At 36.0% G+C, this 21,124-nt stretch overlaps 1 protein-coding gene across 1 annotated transcript in view; it reads right to left on the reverse strand.

Moving 5' to 3' along the window:
• Positions 1-21,124, reverse strand: part of UVRAG (UV radiation resistance associated) — a 322,439-nt gene that overhangs the window by 118,113 nt on the left and 183,202 nt on the right. The window contains exons 9-12 of the mRNA XM_003780887.2: positions 20,509-20,593; positions 15,291-15,378; positions 14,427-14,487; positions 6,321-6,486 (exon numbers count right to left, since the gene is read on the reverse strand). Coding sequence (XP_003780935.1) covers positions 6,321-6,486; positions 14,427-14,487; positions 15,291-15,378; positions 20,509-20,593 — 400 coding nt within the window. The remainder of the gene's footprint in view (positions 1-6,320; positions 6,487-14,426; positions 14,488-15,290; positions 15,379-20,508; positions 20,594-21,124) is intronic.

Genomic DNA, 21,124 nt, shown 5'->3' on the forward strand with positions numbered 1-21,124 from the left:
TGGCGCCCATAACACAGTGGTTACGGCGCCAGCCTCATACACCAAGGCTGGCAGGTTCAAACCCGCCCACACCAGCTAAACAACAATGACAACTGCAACAAAAAAATAAGGCAGGCACCTTTAGTCCCAGCTACTTGGGAGGCTGAGGCAAGAGAACTGCTTAAGCCCAAGAGTTTGAGGTTGCTATGAGCTGTGACAGCACGGCACTCTATTGAGGGTGACATAGTGAGACTCTGTCTCAAAAAAAAAAAGACAGTATTATGGGCACACAATGTATAAAGATATAATTTGTGACAATAAGAACATAAAGGTGTATAGCAAAAGAGTTTTTCATGTTATTGAAGTTGGCATCTGTTCGAACTAGATTGTTAGAAATATTGGATGTTAATTATAATATCTATGGTAACCACTAAGAAAACATCTTAAAAATATACAGAAAAGATAATGAAAAGGGAACCAAAATGTTATACTACAAAAAAAGAAAAAATCGATGAAGCACAAAAGAAGGCAGTAATGGAGAAAAATGGAGCATATAAAAGTATGCAACATACAAAACTCAGACAGCCAATGGCAGAAGTCCTTCCATACCAGTAATGACATTAAGCATAAGTGGATTAGCAGAAACTGGTAAAAAGGATTTTTTAAAATGCATGCTCCAATTATATGCTGCCTATAGGTGACTCACTGCAGACCCAAAGACACACATAGGTGAAAAGATGGGAAAGATACCCCAATGCACTATCAGAAAAAAAGAAGTCTTACAACTCAACAACAAAAAAGACAAATGACCCAACTAAAAAATGTACAAAGAACTTAAATAGGAATTTCTCCAAAGAAGATATATAAATGATCACCAAGCACACGAAAAGATGACAACATCAGTAAGTTATTAAGGAAATACAAATCAAAATCACAGTGGGACAGCACCACACACTTTGAAATGTAAAAGCATGCAGGCTGCCATGGAAAACAGTTTGATGGTTCCTCAAAAAATTAAACATAGAATTACCACATAACTCAGCAATTTTGCTAGTAGTGAAATACTCAAAAGAACTGAGAATAGGTTCTCTAACAAACACATACTACGTTAATGTTCATACTAGCACTATTCATCATAGCCAAAAGGTGGAAATAACCCAATCATCCAGCAAGACATGAAGAGATAAACCAAATGTGGTGTATAAATTCAGTGGAAGATTACTTGATCATAAAAAGGAAGTACACAGATACACCTTGAAAACATGCTAAGTGAAAGAAGGCAGAAACAAAAAGGTCACATATTACATGATTCCCTTTATATAAAATACTGAGAATAGAAAAACTGTAAAGACAGAAGCAGATTGGTGGTTTCAAGGGGCTGGGGAAGATGGAGGATAGGGAGTTGACTGTGTAACAGGTAAAATTTCTTCCCTTGAGCTGAAGACATTGTTTTAGAGCTACACAGAGGTGTTATGTAACATCACAAATGTACTAAATGCCACTAAATCGTATGTTTTAAAAATCTTTAACTTTATATATTATGAACCTCTAAACACAATGATGCTGCTAAATGGCTTATGCTTTCCTAAACATGTGGTATTTCTTCACGCCATGAACACAACATCCTCTCTATCTACAACAGTAGTTCTCAACCTTCAACACATGCTAGAATCAATCCAGGATCTTCTCAAAAATACCTAATGTCTGGGCCCCATCAAGTGAATCAGAACCTTTGGGGCAGAGTCCAGGAATCTGGGGATTAAGAACTCATTTTTAACAGCTCCCAGATGATGCTAATATGCAATCAGGGTTGAGAATAACTTACCCACAGTATTTTATATCCATTTCCCTTTAGCCCAGCATAGTAGTAGCGTCTTCTAAATTCCAATTATTTCTACATTAATTTTGAAAAGTTGTGTTTTTTAAGAAATTTTGCCATTTTACTCAAATTTCAAATTAGCATAAACTTGCTTCTTAATCTTTACTGTCTATATATCTGTAGTGATGTCTTTTTGCTTTTGTTCTTCAAACAGGTTATTTTGCTTTGTCTCTTCTGTTCCTAAATTAATCCTGCTAAGAGGTTATCAATTTTCCAGTTATTTAAAAGACCTTTATTATTTTTCCCATGGTACAGTTGTCCATTTAATTTCCATTCTTATCTTCCTTATTTCCTTCCTTCTCTTTTTCCAGGGCTTCATTTACTGTTCTTTGGAGGCTTCAGATGGAGACTTAGATGATTTACTTCCACACTTTTCCTTTTATTCTGTTGGGCTCTTAAGGGTATAAATTTCCCTCTAAACACAGATATAGCTGTACCTTGTAAGTTTTGGTATGCTATATTCTCATTACCATTCAGTTAAAAATAATTTTTAACTTCCATTATGGTTTCCTCTTTGAGCTATAGTATATTTCTATAGTATATTTAGATCTATACTATAAAGACAGTATATAGAAATAGTATTAATATGGTATATTCACATATTTGGGAATTTTATTAAATTCTAGTAAATCATTGTTGTCAGTGTAATTATTTCAATCTTTTGAATTTTGTTGAAGACCAGAATAACCATAATGTTGGTAAATGTGCCGTATGTAACAGAAAAGAATGTGTAACCTGCAACTGTTTAGTGCAATATTCTTTATACTTAATTAGATTTAATTTATTAATTGTATTGTTCATATCTTCTAGATACAGATTCTTTTGTCTACTTGTTCTAGTAGTTAATGAAATAAAATTTAAAGTCATTGGGTTTCCTTGTAGTTTTATAAGTTTTTGTCTCTTTGTTTGAGTTTATGTTTTAGGGATGTGTGAGTGTGTATACACAAACAATTGTCTTTATTATCATAAGATATTCTACTTTATTAAAATTGCTTTAAATTTTGCCTTGATATTAGTATAGTTGTAATAGCTCTCATTTGGATAATATTTGCATAAAATAGCTTTATTCACTCTTTTACCTTCAATATTTCTGTGTCCTTACACATGGGTCATTACAAAAGTTTTGAGATACACAAAAATCAATAAACATGAAATCAGCATAGATGGAAACAAATGAAGCCCTCCCAGCAACACTGATATACCAAGTAAGTTGAAACTTGCATGGGTGAATCAGAAAGGATGCTGCTGACTGTGTTTATTGGAAGTGAAATAATGAATCATAACACAGTCTGTCTCAAAACTTTCATAGTGACCCATGTCTTTAAGGTATTTCTTGAAAGTAAGATGAGTTTAGTTTTTCATTCAGTCTTATAACTTTAAATGTAAAAAGAATATTAATGCCATTTATATTTAATGGAATTATAGGAAAGTTTAGGTTCATATGTACAAACTTACTATTAGGTTGCTCTTTTTCCTACTTTTAATATTGATTTTCCTTTCTTTTTTGCCTTCTTTTAGATTAATCAAATATTTTTAATTTTTTCCATTTATTAGCTCCGTTAACTTTTTTGAGATTCATTGGGGACACAAAGAATTAGGTTACACTGATTGCATTTGTTAAAGTCCCTTTTATACTTGTGTCCTACACCCCCAAGAAGTGTGCCATACACTGTGGCCTCTACAATCCCCCTTCCTCCTCCCTGATACCTCATTCCCCTCCCCTACTCCCTTGTATTAGCTCATCTACTACCTTCATGTTAGAATTAAGTACACTGGGCTCGGCGCCTATAGCTCAACCGGCTAAGGCGCCAGCCACGTACACCTAAGGTGGCGGGTTCGATTCCCCAGCCCGGACCCGCCAAACAACAATGACGGCTGCAACCAAAAAACAGCCGGGCGTTGTGGCGGGCACCTGTGGTCCCAGCTACTTGGGAGGCGGAGGCAGGAGACTCGCTTGAGCCCAGGAGTTGGAGGTTGCTGTGAGCTGTAATGCCACGGCACTCTGCCCAGGGGGACAGCTTGAGGCTCTGTCTCAAAAAAAAAAAAAAAAAAAAGAATTAAGTACACTGGATTCTTGCTTCTCCATTCTTGTGATGCTTTACTAAGAAGAATGTGTTCCATGTCCATCCAGGTTAATACAAAAGATGTAAAGTCTCCATCTTTTTTAATGGCTGAATAGTATTCCATGGTGTGTGTGTGTACCATAGCTCACTTAATTGTTTTTTTGTTGTTGTTGTTTGTTTTTTTGAGACAGAGTCTCACTATGTTGCCATGGCCTCATAGCTCACAGCAACCTCAAACTCCTGGGCTCAAGTGTTCTCTGATCTCAGCCTCCACAATGCCTGGTTATTTTTAGAGATGGGGTCTCACTCTTGCTCATGCTGGTATTGAACTCTTGAGATCAAGCAATCCACCCATCTCAGCCTCCCAAAGTGCTAGGATTATAGGCATGAGCTACTGTGTCCAGCCTATACCACAGCTTATTAATCCAGTCCTAGGCTGGTGGACATTTAGGTTGTTTCCACATTTTGGCAATTGTAAATTTTTGATCTGGAATAAACAGTCTAGTACAAATGTCCTTATGATAAAAGGATTTTTTTCTTCTGGGTAGATGCCTAGTAATGAGATTGCAGGATCAAATGGAAGGTCTAATTTGAGTTCTTTGAGGATTCTCCATACTTCCTTCCAAAAAGGTTGTATTAGTTTGTAGCATGACCAATAGTGCAAAAGTGTTCTCTTCTCTCTACATCCATGCCAGCATGTGCAGCTTTGAGACTTTGTGATGTGGGCCATTCTCACTGGGGTTAGTATCTCAGGGTACCTTTAATCTGTATTTCTCTGAGAATTAAGGACAATGAGCAATTTTTCCACATGTTAGCCATTCATCTGTCTTCTTTACAGAGGTCCTATTCATGTCTCTTGCCTAGTTACATATGGGATTGTTTGCTTCTTTTTTGTTGATGAATTTCAGTTCTCTGTAGATCCTAGTTATCAAGCTTTTGTCCAACTCATAATATGGAAATATCTTTTCCCATTCTAAAGGTTGTCTATTTGCTTTGGTTTTTGTTTCCTGTGCTGTACAGAACTTTTCAGTTTAATTAAGTCCCATTTGTTCATTTTTGTTGTTATTCCAATTGCCCCGGAAGTCTTCTTCACAAAATCTTTCCCCAGGCCCATACTGTCAAGTGTTTTTCTATTAATTTTTTTGCTTGGCAAAACAGCTCTTTCAGTGGTTATGGATTACAACATGCATTCTTGATTTATAGCGTCTACCATAAATTAGTACTTTACCACTTTCCAGACAATGCTAGGATCTTGAAACACTTTAATTCCATTTGACCCTTCCTACCTTTTCCATTAGAATTATGCATTATGATCCTACATATATTTTTTAATATGTATCTATGTTGAATAAGATATTACTATTTGTTTTATGGTCAAAATTAATTTAGATATACACACATATTTATCTTTTCTCCCATTCTTTTTTTCTCCCTATGTTTCCATGTTTCTGTATAAGATTAATTTTATTGTGCCTTTAATATTTCCATAAGTGTAGATCTGCTGAAATGAACTTTCTCAGTTCTGATGGTCTGAAATATCTTTAATTTGCCCTTACTTTTGAAGGATATTTTCACTGAGTACAGAATTCTAAGTTGACAGTTGTTTGAAGATTTTAAAACACCACTGCATCATCTTCTGCCTTCCATTATTCTACTGAGAAGCCAGCTTCCATCCTTAGTATTTTCCTACCAATATGTCTTTTTTTCTCTAGATGCTTTTAATATTTTGATTTTATCTTTGATTTTCAGCATTTAATTTCTGCAGGAATGTTTTCTTTGAAGTAGTTCTGTTTTGCATGTAATGTTTCTTGATTTCGAAGCTTAATGTTTTATTAAATTTGAAAACTTCTTATTCTCTCTTAAAATATTGTTGTGTACTCTATGCTCTCACCAACCTCTTTGTGACTGCTATTATGTACATATTAGACACTTGTTTTTTGTTCTATATATGTCTAGCACTTTTTTCTACATTCCGTTTCTTTTGGCTTTCATCAGAAAATTTCCAGTAGCCTACCTTCCAGTCTACTATTCCACTTTTCAGCTATGTTCAGTTTGCTATTAAATCTTTTCCCCTTTTCCTAGTTGGCTCTCTAACAAGTTTTTTTAACCATTTCACTTGCTGAATGGTACACAGATGTTATATGAATATTTGCAGAATATAACACACTCGTCCTCACAAAGGTAAAACAAAAGTAAATTAAAATCACTAACTTTTGGAAATGCAGGAGTCAATACAATCTAAATGAATAATTACATTTGATTTGAAAGAAATGGAGCACTTTACCAAGGTTATATAAAAGTTGCCACAATTGAGGTCACATTTTATATTTTTCATATAACCCATGTTTTATACTGGCTTGTTGTTAGAAGCATTTAAAAAAAAAAAAAAGGACACTTACTCTCTCTCCTTTTCAGTCAGCTTGTCATTGATATTATCTTTGATTGTTGATCTAGATCCCTTATGAATTATAGGGTATCTGAGGGGCACTTGTAGGAAAAAGGAAATCATGGAGACCAAATGTGCAGTGTAACCAAGGGCAACAGCAATGCTTCCATCATCTTTTGCTGTAAATTCAAAAGCAGAGGAAAAGAAAACAACTATTTACCTTAGGAATATAGCTATGAGATAATAACATTAATTTCAAAGGAGATCTAAGTATTACTTACATAAATTATACGAATTTTATAAAAGTCAAACATTAATGACTTGAAATTTCATCTACTAATTATATTTAAAACTACTTCCAATAATTAATGTGATGAGATTAACATTTGAGATATATATATGTAGTACATATACATACATATATATTATATATATATCTCAAGCAAGCATTCCTAGTATGCCGAAATATCCATTACTTTCTTTTCCAGCATTTTCAAAGGGGAAATTAATACTTTAATCTATTACATGACATGAAAATTAATTTCAGGGGTTTTTTGAAACTCTATACTTACTATATAAGAATACATTTTATTTATTAACAACTTTCTAGGCAATATAGTCATAGTATTATACAACGTTATTAATTCTAAAATGAAGTGAAATAGCAAAATATGTACATCCTTATATGTTTTTGACATTTAAATATGTAAGGACAGTATTGCAGAATAAGTCTATGAAATTTGAATGGAATAAGAAGGATAAACATTTTAAATAATAAAGCAAAAGGTCAAAAACTATAGTTCATACACCATCTTATTTATACAATTTAGGTGGAAGCAACTACTGGGGGAAAAAAGGCATGTATCTTATAGTCAAACATAGCATCTAGTTCTTGTTATTATTATTTATATATTTTTTGAGACGCAGTCTCATTCTGTCACCTGGGTAGAGTGCCATGTGAGTCATAGCTCACAGCAACCTCAAACTCCTGGGTTTAAGCAATCCTTTTGCCTCAGCCTCATGAGTAGCTGAGACGACAGGAGTCCACTACAAAGTCTGGCTAGTTTTTTTCTATTTTTAGTAGAGACAAGGTCTTGCTCTTGCTCGAACTGGTCTCAAACTCTTAAGCTCAAGCAATCCACCTGCCTCAGCCTTCCAGAGTTATACAATTACAGGCATGAGCCATGGCAACTGGCCTAAGCATCTTGTTTTTTAAAAGCCACAGATAATTGCTTTTTAAAATCCATCTAGATTTCTGGAATTACCTACTAAATGATAAATGACTTAGAACTAAAAGTAATGCAACAGAAAGTTTTAACCTTCCTCCAAGAGGAAGGAAAAAGGAACTGCTTGGTATAGTATTCCTAAAATGCTCTTTAAAGTGTGCATGTGTACACATACGCTCTCTAAAAGATTTAACAGTCTGGAATATCTTACCTGGCTAGAGGATAGGGTTGATGATTGAGATGAGTGTGGTTTGACTATTTCCTAACTTCTAAGGGCACATGTAGGGGTGTGTGGCATACCTTTTCCATGTGGGACACGACTACAAGTGGGACTTTACCTAACAAAATTCAAATATTATGACCTGGTTGTTTATACCCTCACATTAACCTGAAATTAAGTAATTAAATAAATAAATATGGGTCAGCAAGGTGGCTCACACCTATAATCCTAGCACTCTGGGAGGCCGAGGCAGGGGGACTGCCTGAGGTCACAGGTTTGAGACCAGGCTGAGCCAGAGAGAGACTTCGTCTCTAAAAATAGCTGGGCATTGTGGCAGGTACCTGTAATCCCAGCTACTTAGGAGGCTGAGGCAAGAGAATTATTTGCACCCATGAGTTTGAAGTTGCTGTGAGCTGTGACGCCACGGTACTCTGCCAATGGCAACAAAGTGGAACTCTATCTCCAAAAAAATAAAACAAAATAAAAATAAAAAATAAATAAATCTTTTGAGAAAAAATTTTTCACATTCTTTTATATTTATTCTTAACTAAGCACTAACTTATTATTATGAGAAGGCCACTACAGGAAGTGGATTCTCCACCCCGACTCTCATAATAGACTTTTCTTTTTGATCATCCTATAGAAACAGCTAACTTTTCCTATTACGTATTTTGCTGCTGCCCAGAATTATCTTTAATACTTTATATATGACAGCCTTTCATTCACCAACAATTACTAAACTGGGCACCTTTTTAATATTATTTCATTCATTTTACAGATAAAGAAACTGAGATTCAAAGAGATTAAGAAACCCATCCAAAATAAGAAAATAAGTTGGCCTGATACCAAATGCTCCACTGCTCTAGGATACTGTCTCAGAACTGCACTGTTAAAAAATTAACATATAACAATTTTTAACTTGAGACCCTAGAATATACCAATCATATGACATACATCTACCACCTTAGTTTCTTCAGTTTTCTAGTAAGGGCAAAGAACACACAAAAATTCGGTAAGTCCTCATAACTTGTACAGTGTTTGATTGGAAATGGGCTTCTCAACTAATGTTTGCTGTTTTCTAACACAAATTCATGGAAAAAAAAACCCAACAGCATTCATTTTGACTGACTACTTACTGTCCTAATTAACTGGAATCCTATTTTTAGAGACTATGATCTCTAGCCCCAGTCCTACCCAAGTATCTTGAGTACTACTATAACACTCTACTTCTCTTAAAACCCTACATTATATTAACTTTGGGACTAAAAATACTTTGTAAACTCATCATCTTATAATATTAGAAATAAGAGAAACCTTAGCAATCACTGAATCTGATCCTATCAACTTAGAGATGAGAAAAATGAGATCCAGGTGGTATAAGTAGCTTGATCAAAGTCATATAGATAAAAACTTTTTAAGAGGTTTAAATATAACACACTATATAATCACACATTTTAAAACTGTGGTAATGAAAGAAGTGGGAAAATTGTTTCTGTACCCCAGCTCTCAAGGTATCTATGTTTGGAGTCACAGCTCTGACTGAGTACCATTCACGAGCTGCTGAATTCTGCTTCCTGCTTTCTGTAAAAATTAGGACTTACCAAATTTAAAATATTCCTATCCGTAAAAGGACTTGGTTTTTAAGAACCTCCTTTTGAAGAGAAGGGGGAAAGGAAGAAAAAAAGGACTTAAAGAAAGATGGTCACTACCACATTGAGACTTTCCTCTATGTGTTTTATACTAAGTTTTTCCTTTCCCATATGACCTGACAGAAAATGATTTGAAAACTTTCAGAAAGGCACAGGTCTCTTAATAAGCCTTTCAGACAGGTCAAATGCAAACTGTGAATGTTAAAAGAAAACCAAAACTATCTAATGCTAAACACTGGTGCATCTACATTGTCCCCCATATTACTAGAGGGGGAATGCTAAAGAACTATGTTTGTATATCTGGAGACGACATCCATCTTTCTATTTAAAGAATAAAAAATTGTTTTTTTAACATCACCTTCACCATGCACCAAACAATTCTGCTTACATTTAAAGATAAAAGGCATCTCTATGAGAAACCTACCCATGGAAATAAAAAGCCAAAGAGAAACAGCAAACACTGAAAATTGAGTAATATTAGAAATTAGCTTTGATTCAGGTTATTCACACTCATCATTCTTGCTACCACAAGAATTCCTACTCTTCCTATTAAAAACTCTAGGTTGTTCCCCATTCCAACCCATAGTCCTCCGTGACAGTGTTAAACACTGTGGTGTTGGATTTCCAATATTGAAGCTTTATATTAAATAGCATTTTAAAAGAACCACGGGTGAAGCATTACAGGACCCAAGGGTATTTCAATACCCTCAAAAGGAAAACCACCTCCTGGTAGGGAAGTCACTTTCATCACCCCAAGACCACTGAAACTCCAGTGGGAAAATGTGAGCTCATGTGGTTAATTATGGCTATTGCAGACCATGCAACCTCAGATGTCACATTCTGTTGCCAATCACTTTAGCTCAAAAACCAAAAGGTTTAAGGTTTCCAGCATTCTAAGATCTGAAAGACTTTTTACCTGCCAAAGCGAAAACCTTGCTCTCTGGGGTGTGCTTTTCCAGTAAGCATAAATGACGTCCCTAACACCTAAGCAGAGGAGAGGTTTGTGTTCCCTATGCTGCTCTGGGGGTTACAAAGGTCACAGATGATAGTTTTATTAGTGAGAGTAAGTTGGAGGGGGAGTGGAGGGTTTAAGGAGGAACAGGAATGAACTGTAAGACCAGGTATGTGAAAAAGATGTTAATTCAAACAAAGTTTTAAGGGGCTGAAAAACAAATAAAACCCCACAGTTTCCTCATAATAAATATTTCTCATTTGCTCTTTAAATGTACGTAGGCACAAGGCTGCAGCTTTTGTTTAATTTTTATGGCAGTAAAATCCATAAACACGCAATGGCTGTGACAACATTATAAATTAATTCAAATGCTCCTTTGATTTATATGTTGGACAAACTATCAATATTCAAATGCATCCAAGTACAATAAGTGATCTAAAAGCTCTTACCATCCTGCCTTCCCAATCACTGAGGCAGCTGATTTGTTAAGGAACCAAGCACCCACTGATCCAGACAGGACAAAATATTTAAGACTCTAATCACTGCCACAGCATCTATGGAATCATTCCATGTTCTCAATGAGACACTGTTTGACATATGGACTCTCCTTTCCAAGAAATCATGCCTGCATAAAGGGATACAGACACAGAAGGAAATCTGGGTCTCATTACCACAAAAGGCTCTCGTGTTATGGATTACTTCAAAACACACACGCATGAACATTTTTTTTTTTTAAAGCTAAATGTCTTGGTCAGTGGAACTCAGATGCATACCCTTCACTGGACCATCTTCTCCCATTGTGTCCAGCTCTTTCAGCAACTTACCCATTTAGAAAAGCACAGTAAATGCTGGGGCACTACGGTAGAGTTTCCCAGTGTCAATCCACGCAGGGTAAAATCTACCCCAGCAAACTCTCATGAACATTATAGAATAACCAGTTTGATGTCCCTCCACTAGAGTCTTTATCACTATGCAGCTGCTTTAGAATTATAGAAAGTTGTCAGAGGTTTAGAAGGGGTTATTATTCAAACGAAGGAAGAAAATTGCATCATGACAGGAATAATAGGAACCTTAGAATCAGGCAGATCAGAGATAAGCTTAGCTTTACTACTGGTTAATATCAGGCCTTGGAAAAAATCTTTCTGAGCCTTAATTTTCTTGTCTTTTAAGAAACAGTTGGGGGGCAATCCCTTTCCTCACAGAAGGGGTTGATTCTCACAGCTGTGAGAGTATATAAATGTGATAACATCAAGCATGATGCTTCATGGAACAATAATTTTACTTACCTATCCAACCCAAAATGCCCTCTTACCCTTCTTCAACAAGGAAACACAATTTTAAGACAGTCCAAGCATCATCTTCCTGATGACGTTTTCCTGACCCTCCTGCTAAAACTAATCATTTCTATCACTTTGAGTCTCACATAGCACCTGGCAGAAATGTCTAAGTACCTGACACAGTATGAACTCAATAAATATTTCTTGATTGGCTTGATTACAAATCTGAAGCCTTCAACTACACTATAGTCGGAAGAGGTAAGATCAATGTTTTAATCACTCTTGCACATTCTCAGTACCTGGCATAGAAAATGACATACACAAGGTAGTCAATACATTTGGTAAGTATCTTGCCAGATGCTAACATAAGATTGTTAAAATCCAAGACTACTTTACATGTTTCTTAAAATTTCTGATTTCTTAGGGGTCATGGGAAGTGACTAGGACCTTGGACTAAAATAAAATGTTTGTTTCATTTTATCTTTCACTTTGTTTTTCAGCAAATGCACTAAAAATTTATACCACTTTTTTTAAAGAATAAGGAGAATGTATTCCAGTTGTTGGGCATGCTAAATGTAGACAGCTATAAAAGCTATTTAAAAAACCAGGAAACAAGGAACTTCAAAGAAAACAAAAATAGAATCCAGAAACATCCCAGAGTAGACTAAAATAACAGGCTACCACTCCTGATACTCCTGCTTCCCTGACTCCCTCCCTTCAAATCATTCTGTACTGAACAAGCAGAGTGACTTTCAAAAGCCTAACTTGCTCACGCCATCCCCCTTCTTCAAGTTCTTCAGGCATTTCCCACTTCATTGAGAACAAAATATAAACTTCCCACAGTGGCTTCAAGGCCCTTGCTGCCCTTTGTCACTTCCTCCACTGTCATTCTTCCCCTTGTTCACTATACTCCAGCCCCACGGATCTGGTCTTTTCTGTCCTTTCTTCTTTCCTCTCGCCTTTGCAACTGATTCCAATTATATTTATCGAGTACCACCTATATGAAAAGCTCTTTCAAATGTTATCTCATTCAGTCATCACAATGAATTAGGCATATAGATATTACTTCATCTTGCAAGTAAAGAAAGTAAGCTGAAGATTACATGGTTTACCCAAAATATAGATGGTTTCTTACATCTCCTGACCCTAAGATTTTAGACATGCCAAGCTTACTCCCCTTCTATCATGACCTTTGCACTTGCTGTCCCTTCTGGAAAGGCTCTTGCCCCAGCTGTAGCATAGCTGGTGCTCCTTTCAGTTTTCAAATTTTCTGTCAAATGTTTCTCCTCTGAGAGATCTTCTCTTACTGCTCTATCTAAACCAGTTTTCCATTCTCTATGACACCATATTCTTTTATTAAACACTTGTTAATGTCTTATTTTCTTGTTTATTGGCTGTCTCTCTCAACAGAGTGTATATTCCATGAAAGGAAAGAACATCTCTGCTTTTTTTTAATCATTGTACCCTCAAAATTCAGCACAGTACATGATATACAGGAGTTCAATAAATATTTTTTCAATTAAAAAATTATCTGTATCAGGGGAACATGGCACAGGGCTCAGGGTACTCAATATGTTTATTAAATGAAAGGAGGAGGAAAATGATGCACCGTGGGCTCTCAGACACCATAACTTTGCCTAAAATTAATATCAAAGCACATTTTGGGGACTTGATTGAGGGAACATTATACAATGGAAACCAAATCCCAGCTAGATTATTACCTAGCTTTGTAACTTTGAGCAAGTCACTTTATGCTGCTTTCCTTATAAGTTTCCTGTCTTTGCTTTTGTCAGGATTAAAAATAGAGCAAAATCTCATGCTTTTACAATATTGGTATATGCCACTTAATTTTTACAACTATCATATCACACAGGTAGAACATAAATTAATATGTTCACATATTAATTAGGAAATCAACTCAAAGATTACATGACTTGCTCCAAATTACATGGTTTATAGAAGGGGAAGCAAGACTTGAATATAGTTTTATAGTTTTCCAACTCCTGGTTTTTCATTCTCCTTCTATCATGTCCCAACTACTTATTTGTTGTAAGGACCCAAAGGGGTAATTCATTAAAATGGTCTTAAATGTTAAAGGAGCACAAATAACAAGTTTGTTTATAGGAAAATGGAAGAAAGTCCTGATAAAAGTTAGCAATGTTCTCTCCATGAATAACTTCTTCTCCAACAGATAATATGCTGGCTTTGGGAAACATCTACCAAGATATTTAATAAGCTTCAAACCATTGTTTAGGCTAAGCAAAAAGAACCTACTCTGCTAACAATAAAAAGAATCTCTTATAGGCCAAAAAATACATAAATAAAATGATAGTACTACAAATTAAACCTGTAGTTATGAAAATGTCACAAAATTAAATTTTCAAATACTTTTCAGGTCACTAGGAATATGACTTTCCAAATAATAACAGAATAGTTTAATGTTTATTGTTCCTCTGCTCCCAAACACACAGGAATTCTTCACGAAAATCAAAAAGATAGAGAAAGTATTAGTATTCTTAAGAATCCTAGTCCTGATTTGCTTAAAGCCCATTAAAAACTTTTTTCTTTTAAAATTCCAAATATAAGGTTCAAGAAGTATTTTTTCTGTGATCAGAGCAAATATTTTATTATATTTCCCATCTGGGAATCTGGCTCCACATGCTACTTACAATTGGAAAGGAACAGAAGGTCCAAAAGCCCTTGTGGGAAAATGCTAGGCAATCAGCATTTCAAGATAACTCTATTCCTGTGTATTACATACGTCAAATTTTACGAGTATAAAAGAAGTAAAATACCTTGGAAGTCTTCAGAATTGGGCAACTTGACACCACATACAAAATAATCCTTATGCTCATTCTGTGAATTTAACCAAAGCATGGAATTAATTCTTTTTATATACAAAATAAAGAAACTCTAAGTCAAATCTCAAAGAACTAAGTATCATTTTGTTCAAAGACAATGTTGTCCTAAACTCAAAATACTATCATAATTCTTAAAGCTAGATGGTGAGTACATGGTGATTTAGTATACTACTCTTCCTATATTTACATACACTTGAAATTTTCTCTAATGAAAATATTTAAAACATTATGTTCAATGTAAAAGCCATGTAAAATTATAAAACATCCTTAGCTAATTCACATCTCTAAGTAAGATACATCTTAACAAGATTATATAAGCAAACTCAATCCGAGTAGCTTTCTTGAAAATTGGTCTTTTAAATTACTTTTCATTAAAAAGAAAACCATCAAATTTAACAGATTTGGTTCTCTAGAAAAGAATCCTCATCAGTTTTGTTGATGTTTTACTTTTTGCATTTATTCTAAGAAACTAGGCCAGAAAACTTAACATTCTCACAGTTATGCCATGAACATCTTCAGTAACATCAATACATGTATGTGTCAGAAATGGTGGTAGTGGATAAAACCAACCATAATTTGGAATTCTTTCAGATGAATGCATCCCACCACCAAAATGACAGACAAAATCAAATTGCAGAACCTAACACCAACTAAGTCTAAATCTGCATTTGAAATGCATATTAGCCCCTGAATGATGACAGAGTATATGACTAAGACTAAAGCAATGAGTTTTTTCATTGATAGGAGTTGTCAAATGGAAATCTCTTTGTTGGAAACTTGGAGAAGATTGAAACTTACCAAATCAATAGGGTAAATGTAGGAAAGCTCAGAGAGTAATTGCCTGCAACGAATTGTCAACTGTGCATTAGTCTTCAAAAAGAGTTCTCTAATGAGGAAAGAAAAGAGTAAATGTATTAAAAAAGATGCTTTTTAACATTTATTTCCACATAATGTAAAAAATTAAATGGTCTGTACTAGGTCACTGAAATTCAGAAGCAGATATAAGAATAATAGTGACCATGAGTCTTGACCTATCTCCAAAGAGTGTCAATCAAGCCTATACACAGAGGGATATGCTGTATATCATATCCTTGTATGCTGAGTACAAGGTACAAACAATCATTCACTGAGCACCTATAAATGGCTTTATTTAATTATTACAACAATTCTTATAGGTTGATATCATTATACTCATTTATAAACAAGGAAACAAAATTTAGGAAGGCTGAGTAATCTGACCAAGGTTTCACAGCCAATATACTAACAAGGCCACTCTGATTTCAAGAAAGATCCATGTGGTATCTTTTCAAAAAGATCCATGTGTATACTTTTCAAAAAAAGTATTACATCTTTCATTTACAATTCTACATTATCATTTACCTCAAAAAAACAACCTGTTGGAATGTAAGAAAAATAATAAAGTAAAAAGAACAAATAAATAAAAAGCTATAACATAAGATGACCCAGTTCTTCTCTTGAACTACTTAAGAAACATGACCTTTGAATCAGTAAGAAACAGAATTCCTGAACACACCAATATCAAGTAATGAAAGAGAAGCAATAATAAAAAAATCTTCCAACAAAAAAAAATCCTGGACCACATGGTTTCACACCTAAATTTTACCAGACCTACAAAGAAGAACTAATACCTACCCTGCAGTAATTATTACATGACATCGAGAGGAAAGGAATCTTCCCCAGCATGTTTTATAAAGCCAACATCACTCTAGTACAAAAGCCAGGAAAGGAGTCACCAAAAAAAGAAACTACAGACCAACATCTCTTATGAATATAGATGCAAATATTCTCAATAAAATCCTAGCAAACCGCTGGGTGCAGTGGTTCACGCCTATAATGCCAACACTTGGGGTGGATTGCCTGGCTCACAGCTTGAGCCAGAGAGAGACTCCGTCTCTAAAAATAGCCAGGCATTGTGGTCCCAGCTACTTGGGAAGCTGGGGCAAGAGAATCACTTAAGCCCAGGAGTTTGAGGCTGCTGTGAGGTATGATGCCAAGGCACTCCACCACGGGTGACAAAGCGAGACTCTGTCTCAGAAAAAGAAAAAAAAAATCCTAGCAAACTGAATTCAGCAGTGGTGAAGACTGAAACAGGACTCACATCTCTCACAACTCATAAAAATGGATTCACAATGGGCAGCACCTGTGGCTCAAAGGAGTAGGGCGCCAGCCCCACAAGCCGGAGGTGGCAGGTTCAAACTCAGCCCTGGCCAAAAAACACACACACACAAAAAAAAATAATAATAATAATAAAAACAAAATTAAAGTAATTCACAATGGACAGCAGTCTTAAATCTAAGGTATGAAACTATGAGACTCCTAGATGAAAATGTTGGAAACATTCTTACAGATATTGGCCTTGGCAAAACATTTATGAAGTCTCCAAATACAATCACAGCAACAACAAAAATAAATAAATGGGATATGATCAAATTATAAGGCTTCTTTATAGACAAAGACACATTCAATACAGCAAATAGACAGGATGGGAGAAAATATTTGTACACTATACACTGAATAAAGGCTGATAACCAGAATTTACAAAGAACTCAAGCAAATCACCAAGAAAAACAATTAAACAACCCCATTAAAAAGTGGGCAGAAGACACAACAGAAGCTTTTCAAATGAAGATATAGTAAAGGACAAGAAACACATGAAAAATGAAAAAATATCTCTAATCATCAGTGAAAGGCAAATCAAAACCACAGTGAGACACTGTCTAACTCTACTATGAATGGCTCTTTTCAAAAAGTCCCCAACAACAGATGCTGGGGTGGATACAGAGAGAAATGAACATTTACACACTGTTGGTGGGACTGCAAACTAGTATAACCTCTATGGAAAGTAGTATGCAGATATCTTAAAGAACTAAAAGTAGATGTACCATTTGATCCAGCAAACTCACTACCTGGTATTACCAAAAGAAAAAAAAAAAGACATTTTATAAAGAAGAAATGTTTGTAGCAGCACAATTCACAACCCACAAAAAAATCCAAGCTCACCAATACATGAGTGAATTAATAAAAAGGGATGTATATATACCATGGAGTACTACTCAGCCATATTAAAAAATGGTGATCTAGTATCTTTTGTATCAACCTGGACGAACTGGAGACCATTCTTCTAAGTGAATTATCACAAGAATGGGAAAATAAATACCACATGTACCCAATACTAAATTGAAACTAATCAATCAACACTTATGTGCACATAGGGAAATAAAACGCAAGCAGGTGGGAAAAGGGAGTGGGGGATGGGTAAATTGACACCTAATGGGTACAATGGACACTATACAGGCAAAGTGCACACTTAACTTTGACTCAAATGGCACAAAAGGATTGTATGTAATCAAAAGGTTTGTGCCCCCATAATATCCTGAAATTAAAAACAAAAAAATAAAACATAACCTTTGATTTACCTTAGGAGTCTTAAGAAAGAAAATAATATGACCAATAGATAAAATACCCATTAAATAGATTATCTGCTCAACTATGTTAACAATTTAAGAACAAAAGGAATTCAGGAGGAACTGTAGGTCAAAGTGAAATGAAAAAGTTGTAGAAAACAGCATGTGTGGTATAACAAGGTCTTTGTCCAGTATTTCTACCACAGAGCACCTAAAACCCTTGGAATTTCCTGAGTGATGCGTCTTTTGTTATTTATAATGACTGCTTTGGATCATACCAGAGTTTATGCTAATGAATGACTAGAGTAGGTCCCCTAGACTGTCTCAGGATTGAACTGGCCACTAGAAAGACCAAGTGAACTAGCCAGGCTGACTGGTAGATGCCTATAGTCCCAGCTACTTGGGATGTTGAGGCAAGAGGATCACTTGAGCCCAGGAGTTTGAGTCTGCTGTGAGCTATGACACCAAGACACTCAACCCTAGAGCAACAGAGTGAGACTCTGTCTTCAAAATAAACAAATAAATAACTCAAAAGACCAAGTGGACCAAATGATTAGCCAGTTGGAACTTTCAGTCCCACCAACCAACTTCTTTTTTTTTTTTTTGAGACAGAGCCTCAAGCTGTCCCCCTGGGTAGAGTGCCGTGACATTACAGCTCACAGCAACCTCCAACTCCTGGGCTCAAGCGAGTCTCCTGCCTCAGCCTCCCAAGTAGCTGGGACCACAGGCGCCCGCCACAATGCCCGGCTATTTTTTGGTTGCAGCCATCATTGTTGTTTGGCGGGTCCGAGCTGGGGATTCGAACCCACCACCTTAGGTGTACGTGGCTGGCGCCTTAGCCGGTTGAGCTATAGGTGCCAAGCCCCAACCAACTTCTAAGAAGGAGGCCGGGGGAGGAAAAAGCAGAGATCCAGAGCTATAAAAACACCTTTGAACAAGATTTGACTAGCTTCTTGATTGTGGAGGTTCTTGGAGGTACTGCATCCAGAGAAGGCATGGAAGCTCCACATTTCATCCATCTGGCTATTCATCCATGTCCTTTGTAATATCCCTTATAATAAACCAATAGCTGTTAAGTAAATAGTTCCCTGAGTTTTGTGATTCACACTAGCAACTTAATCACACTTAAGGTGAGGGCTGTGGGAACCCCTATTTAAAACAGACTGGGGCTTACCATTGGCATCTCATGTGGGAGTGGTAGGGTTTTATGGGACTGGGCTGTGGGATCTGATACTCTCTCAAAGTAGACTGTGTCAGAACTGAACAAATTATAAAATATTCAATGAGTGTTTCCTGGAGAATCTAGTATCAAAAGTGTTGAGTAGTGTGTGAGAGCAGAAAAAACACTTTGGTGTTTCTTCTCTTAAGCAGCCCTTGAAGACCAAATGGGATCTAGGCTGGCTTTGCTGATAAGCAACTTCCCAGGGCCTTCCTTTCCTATTTGTAAACCAAAGGGATTAGATCAGATAATATCTTTGGTTCTTTCCAGATCTAACATTCTTGAATCCTCAATTGCTACAATTTCTTGAAGAAAAATGTAGGATGGGAGGACCTTCCAGAAAGCATAAGTGAACCTGAAGCTAAAGAATAGAAGCGGCAATGAATTAGGTGTGTCTAGGGGGTCAAAAAGAGAAAAAACTATTAGCATTTGTTTGATAAACATTGGGTGAGTGACTAAAATTAACTGCAGTTCTATAGCACCAACTTATTAAAGGCTATTTGAAAGTTAAGCAAAAGATTGCCATATATTGAGAGTACAAAAAATAAAGTCAAAATAGTATTTTAAGAAGAGAGGTCTGATACCTCAGAGGATGAACTAAAAAAGATAAGACTGATATTAGCGAGATCATCTTGGAGCTGTTGAGGAAATCTAAATGAGCTAACACGGAACAGGACTAAGTGTGATGGCTCATGCCTATAATCCTAGCACTCAGGGAGGCCGAAGCAGGAGGACTGCTTAAGCTCAGGAGTTTGAGATCAGCCTGAGCAAAAGTGAAACCCCATCTCTACTACAAAAGAAAAAAGAAAAACTAGCCAGGCTTTGTGATGGGCAAGTCTGTAGTCCCAGTTGCTCCAGAGGCTAAGGCAAGAGGATCATTTGAACTCAGGCATTTTGAGGTTACTGTGAGCTAAAACACCAAAAGACTATCCAGGGTGACAAAGTGAGACTCAGTCTCACAAAAGAGAAGGGAAGAGGACAGGAGGAGAGGGGAGGGGAAGGGAGAAAAGAAATAGGAATAACTTTGAAGAAATTACGAAAAACAACTATAAGCTAAATTGCATGTACAAGAAGACAGGAGGAGGGGAAGGTTCAAACATTAAGCCATTGCCCCGTGGCCTAGGAAACTAGAAGAGTATTCATGTATGTAAGTATGACTACTTACTAGGAACTTTCATAACTGGCATCTAGCACAGTGCATGACACAAAGTAGTTGCTTAATAAATATCTGTTGAATAAAATAAATGAATGTGGCACCAAGATGTATGGAATATAAATTACTACCAACACTTTTTAAAGAATGCTACTTCTACAAATCTGTTCTCACAGTAACTTCAACCCTCACGGCAATTATTCTCAGTGTTGAGTTTACCTTTTTGCAGTGCACTCCTTCCTCAACTCATTTAGCGATTCCTTCTGGAGTTGAAGCTTGAGGTGCTCAGTTGAAAATGCACTTCCTGCAGAGAGATAAAACGAGACAAATTCAAATGTAACAGTGCAGAGAGCACTGCTCAATCATAACCAAAGAGGTAAAGCACAGTCCCTTGACTGTAAGAGGGAAATAAAAATAGATAGGCCAAGTGGATTGAATGGAGGATTAACTAGAATAAACTTCTCTATTGGTTCACTTTTCATACAAATCCAACTTCTAGTAGGAGCCAAAAAGTAGGCACCCCAAGACACGATGCCTACAGAGACATCTGGATTTACTGACCAAGAAACTGTGAGATTTCAAAATTCAGACTCACTAAAAAAAAAAAAAAAAAAAAAGGTCATTAACCACAAATGCTATACAACATTACTGACAGTATAAAAAAGAAAGCCAAATAAAAAAGCCCTGCATTGTGACTACCATAGTATCGTTCATAAATACAGTTTTCATGAACTTTCATCTTGCTCATAAACATCAGAAGTGTTAGTGTAAATCACTATACACAAAAATTGTGTACTCTGATTTTTCCATATTATGTCACAAATATTTTTACATG

Source organism: Otolemur garnettii, unplaced genomic scaffold (genome assembly GCF_000181295.1).
Source record: "Otolemur garnettii isolate 467f Iridium unplaced genomic scaffold, OtoGar3 scaffold00001, whole genome shotgun sequence".
Lineage (NCBI taxonomy): Eukaryota > Metazoa > Chordata > Mammalia > Primates > Galagidae > Otolemur > Otolemur garnettii.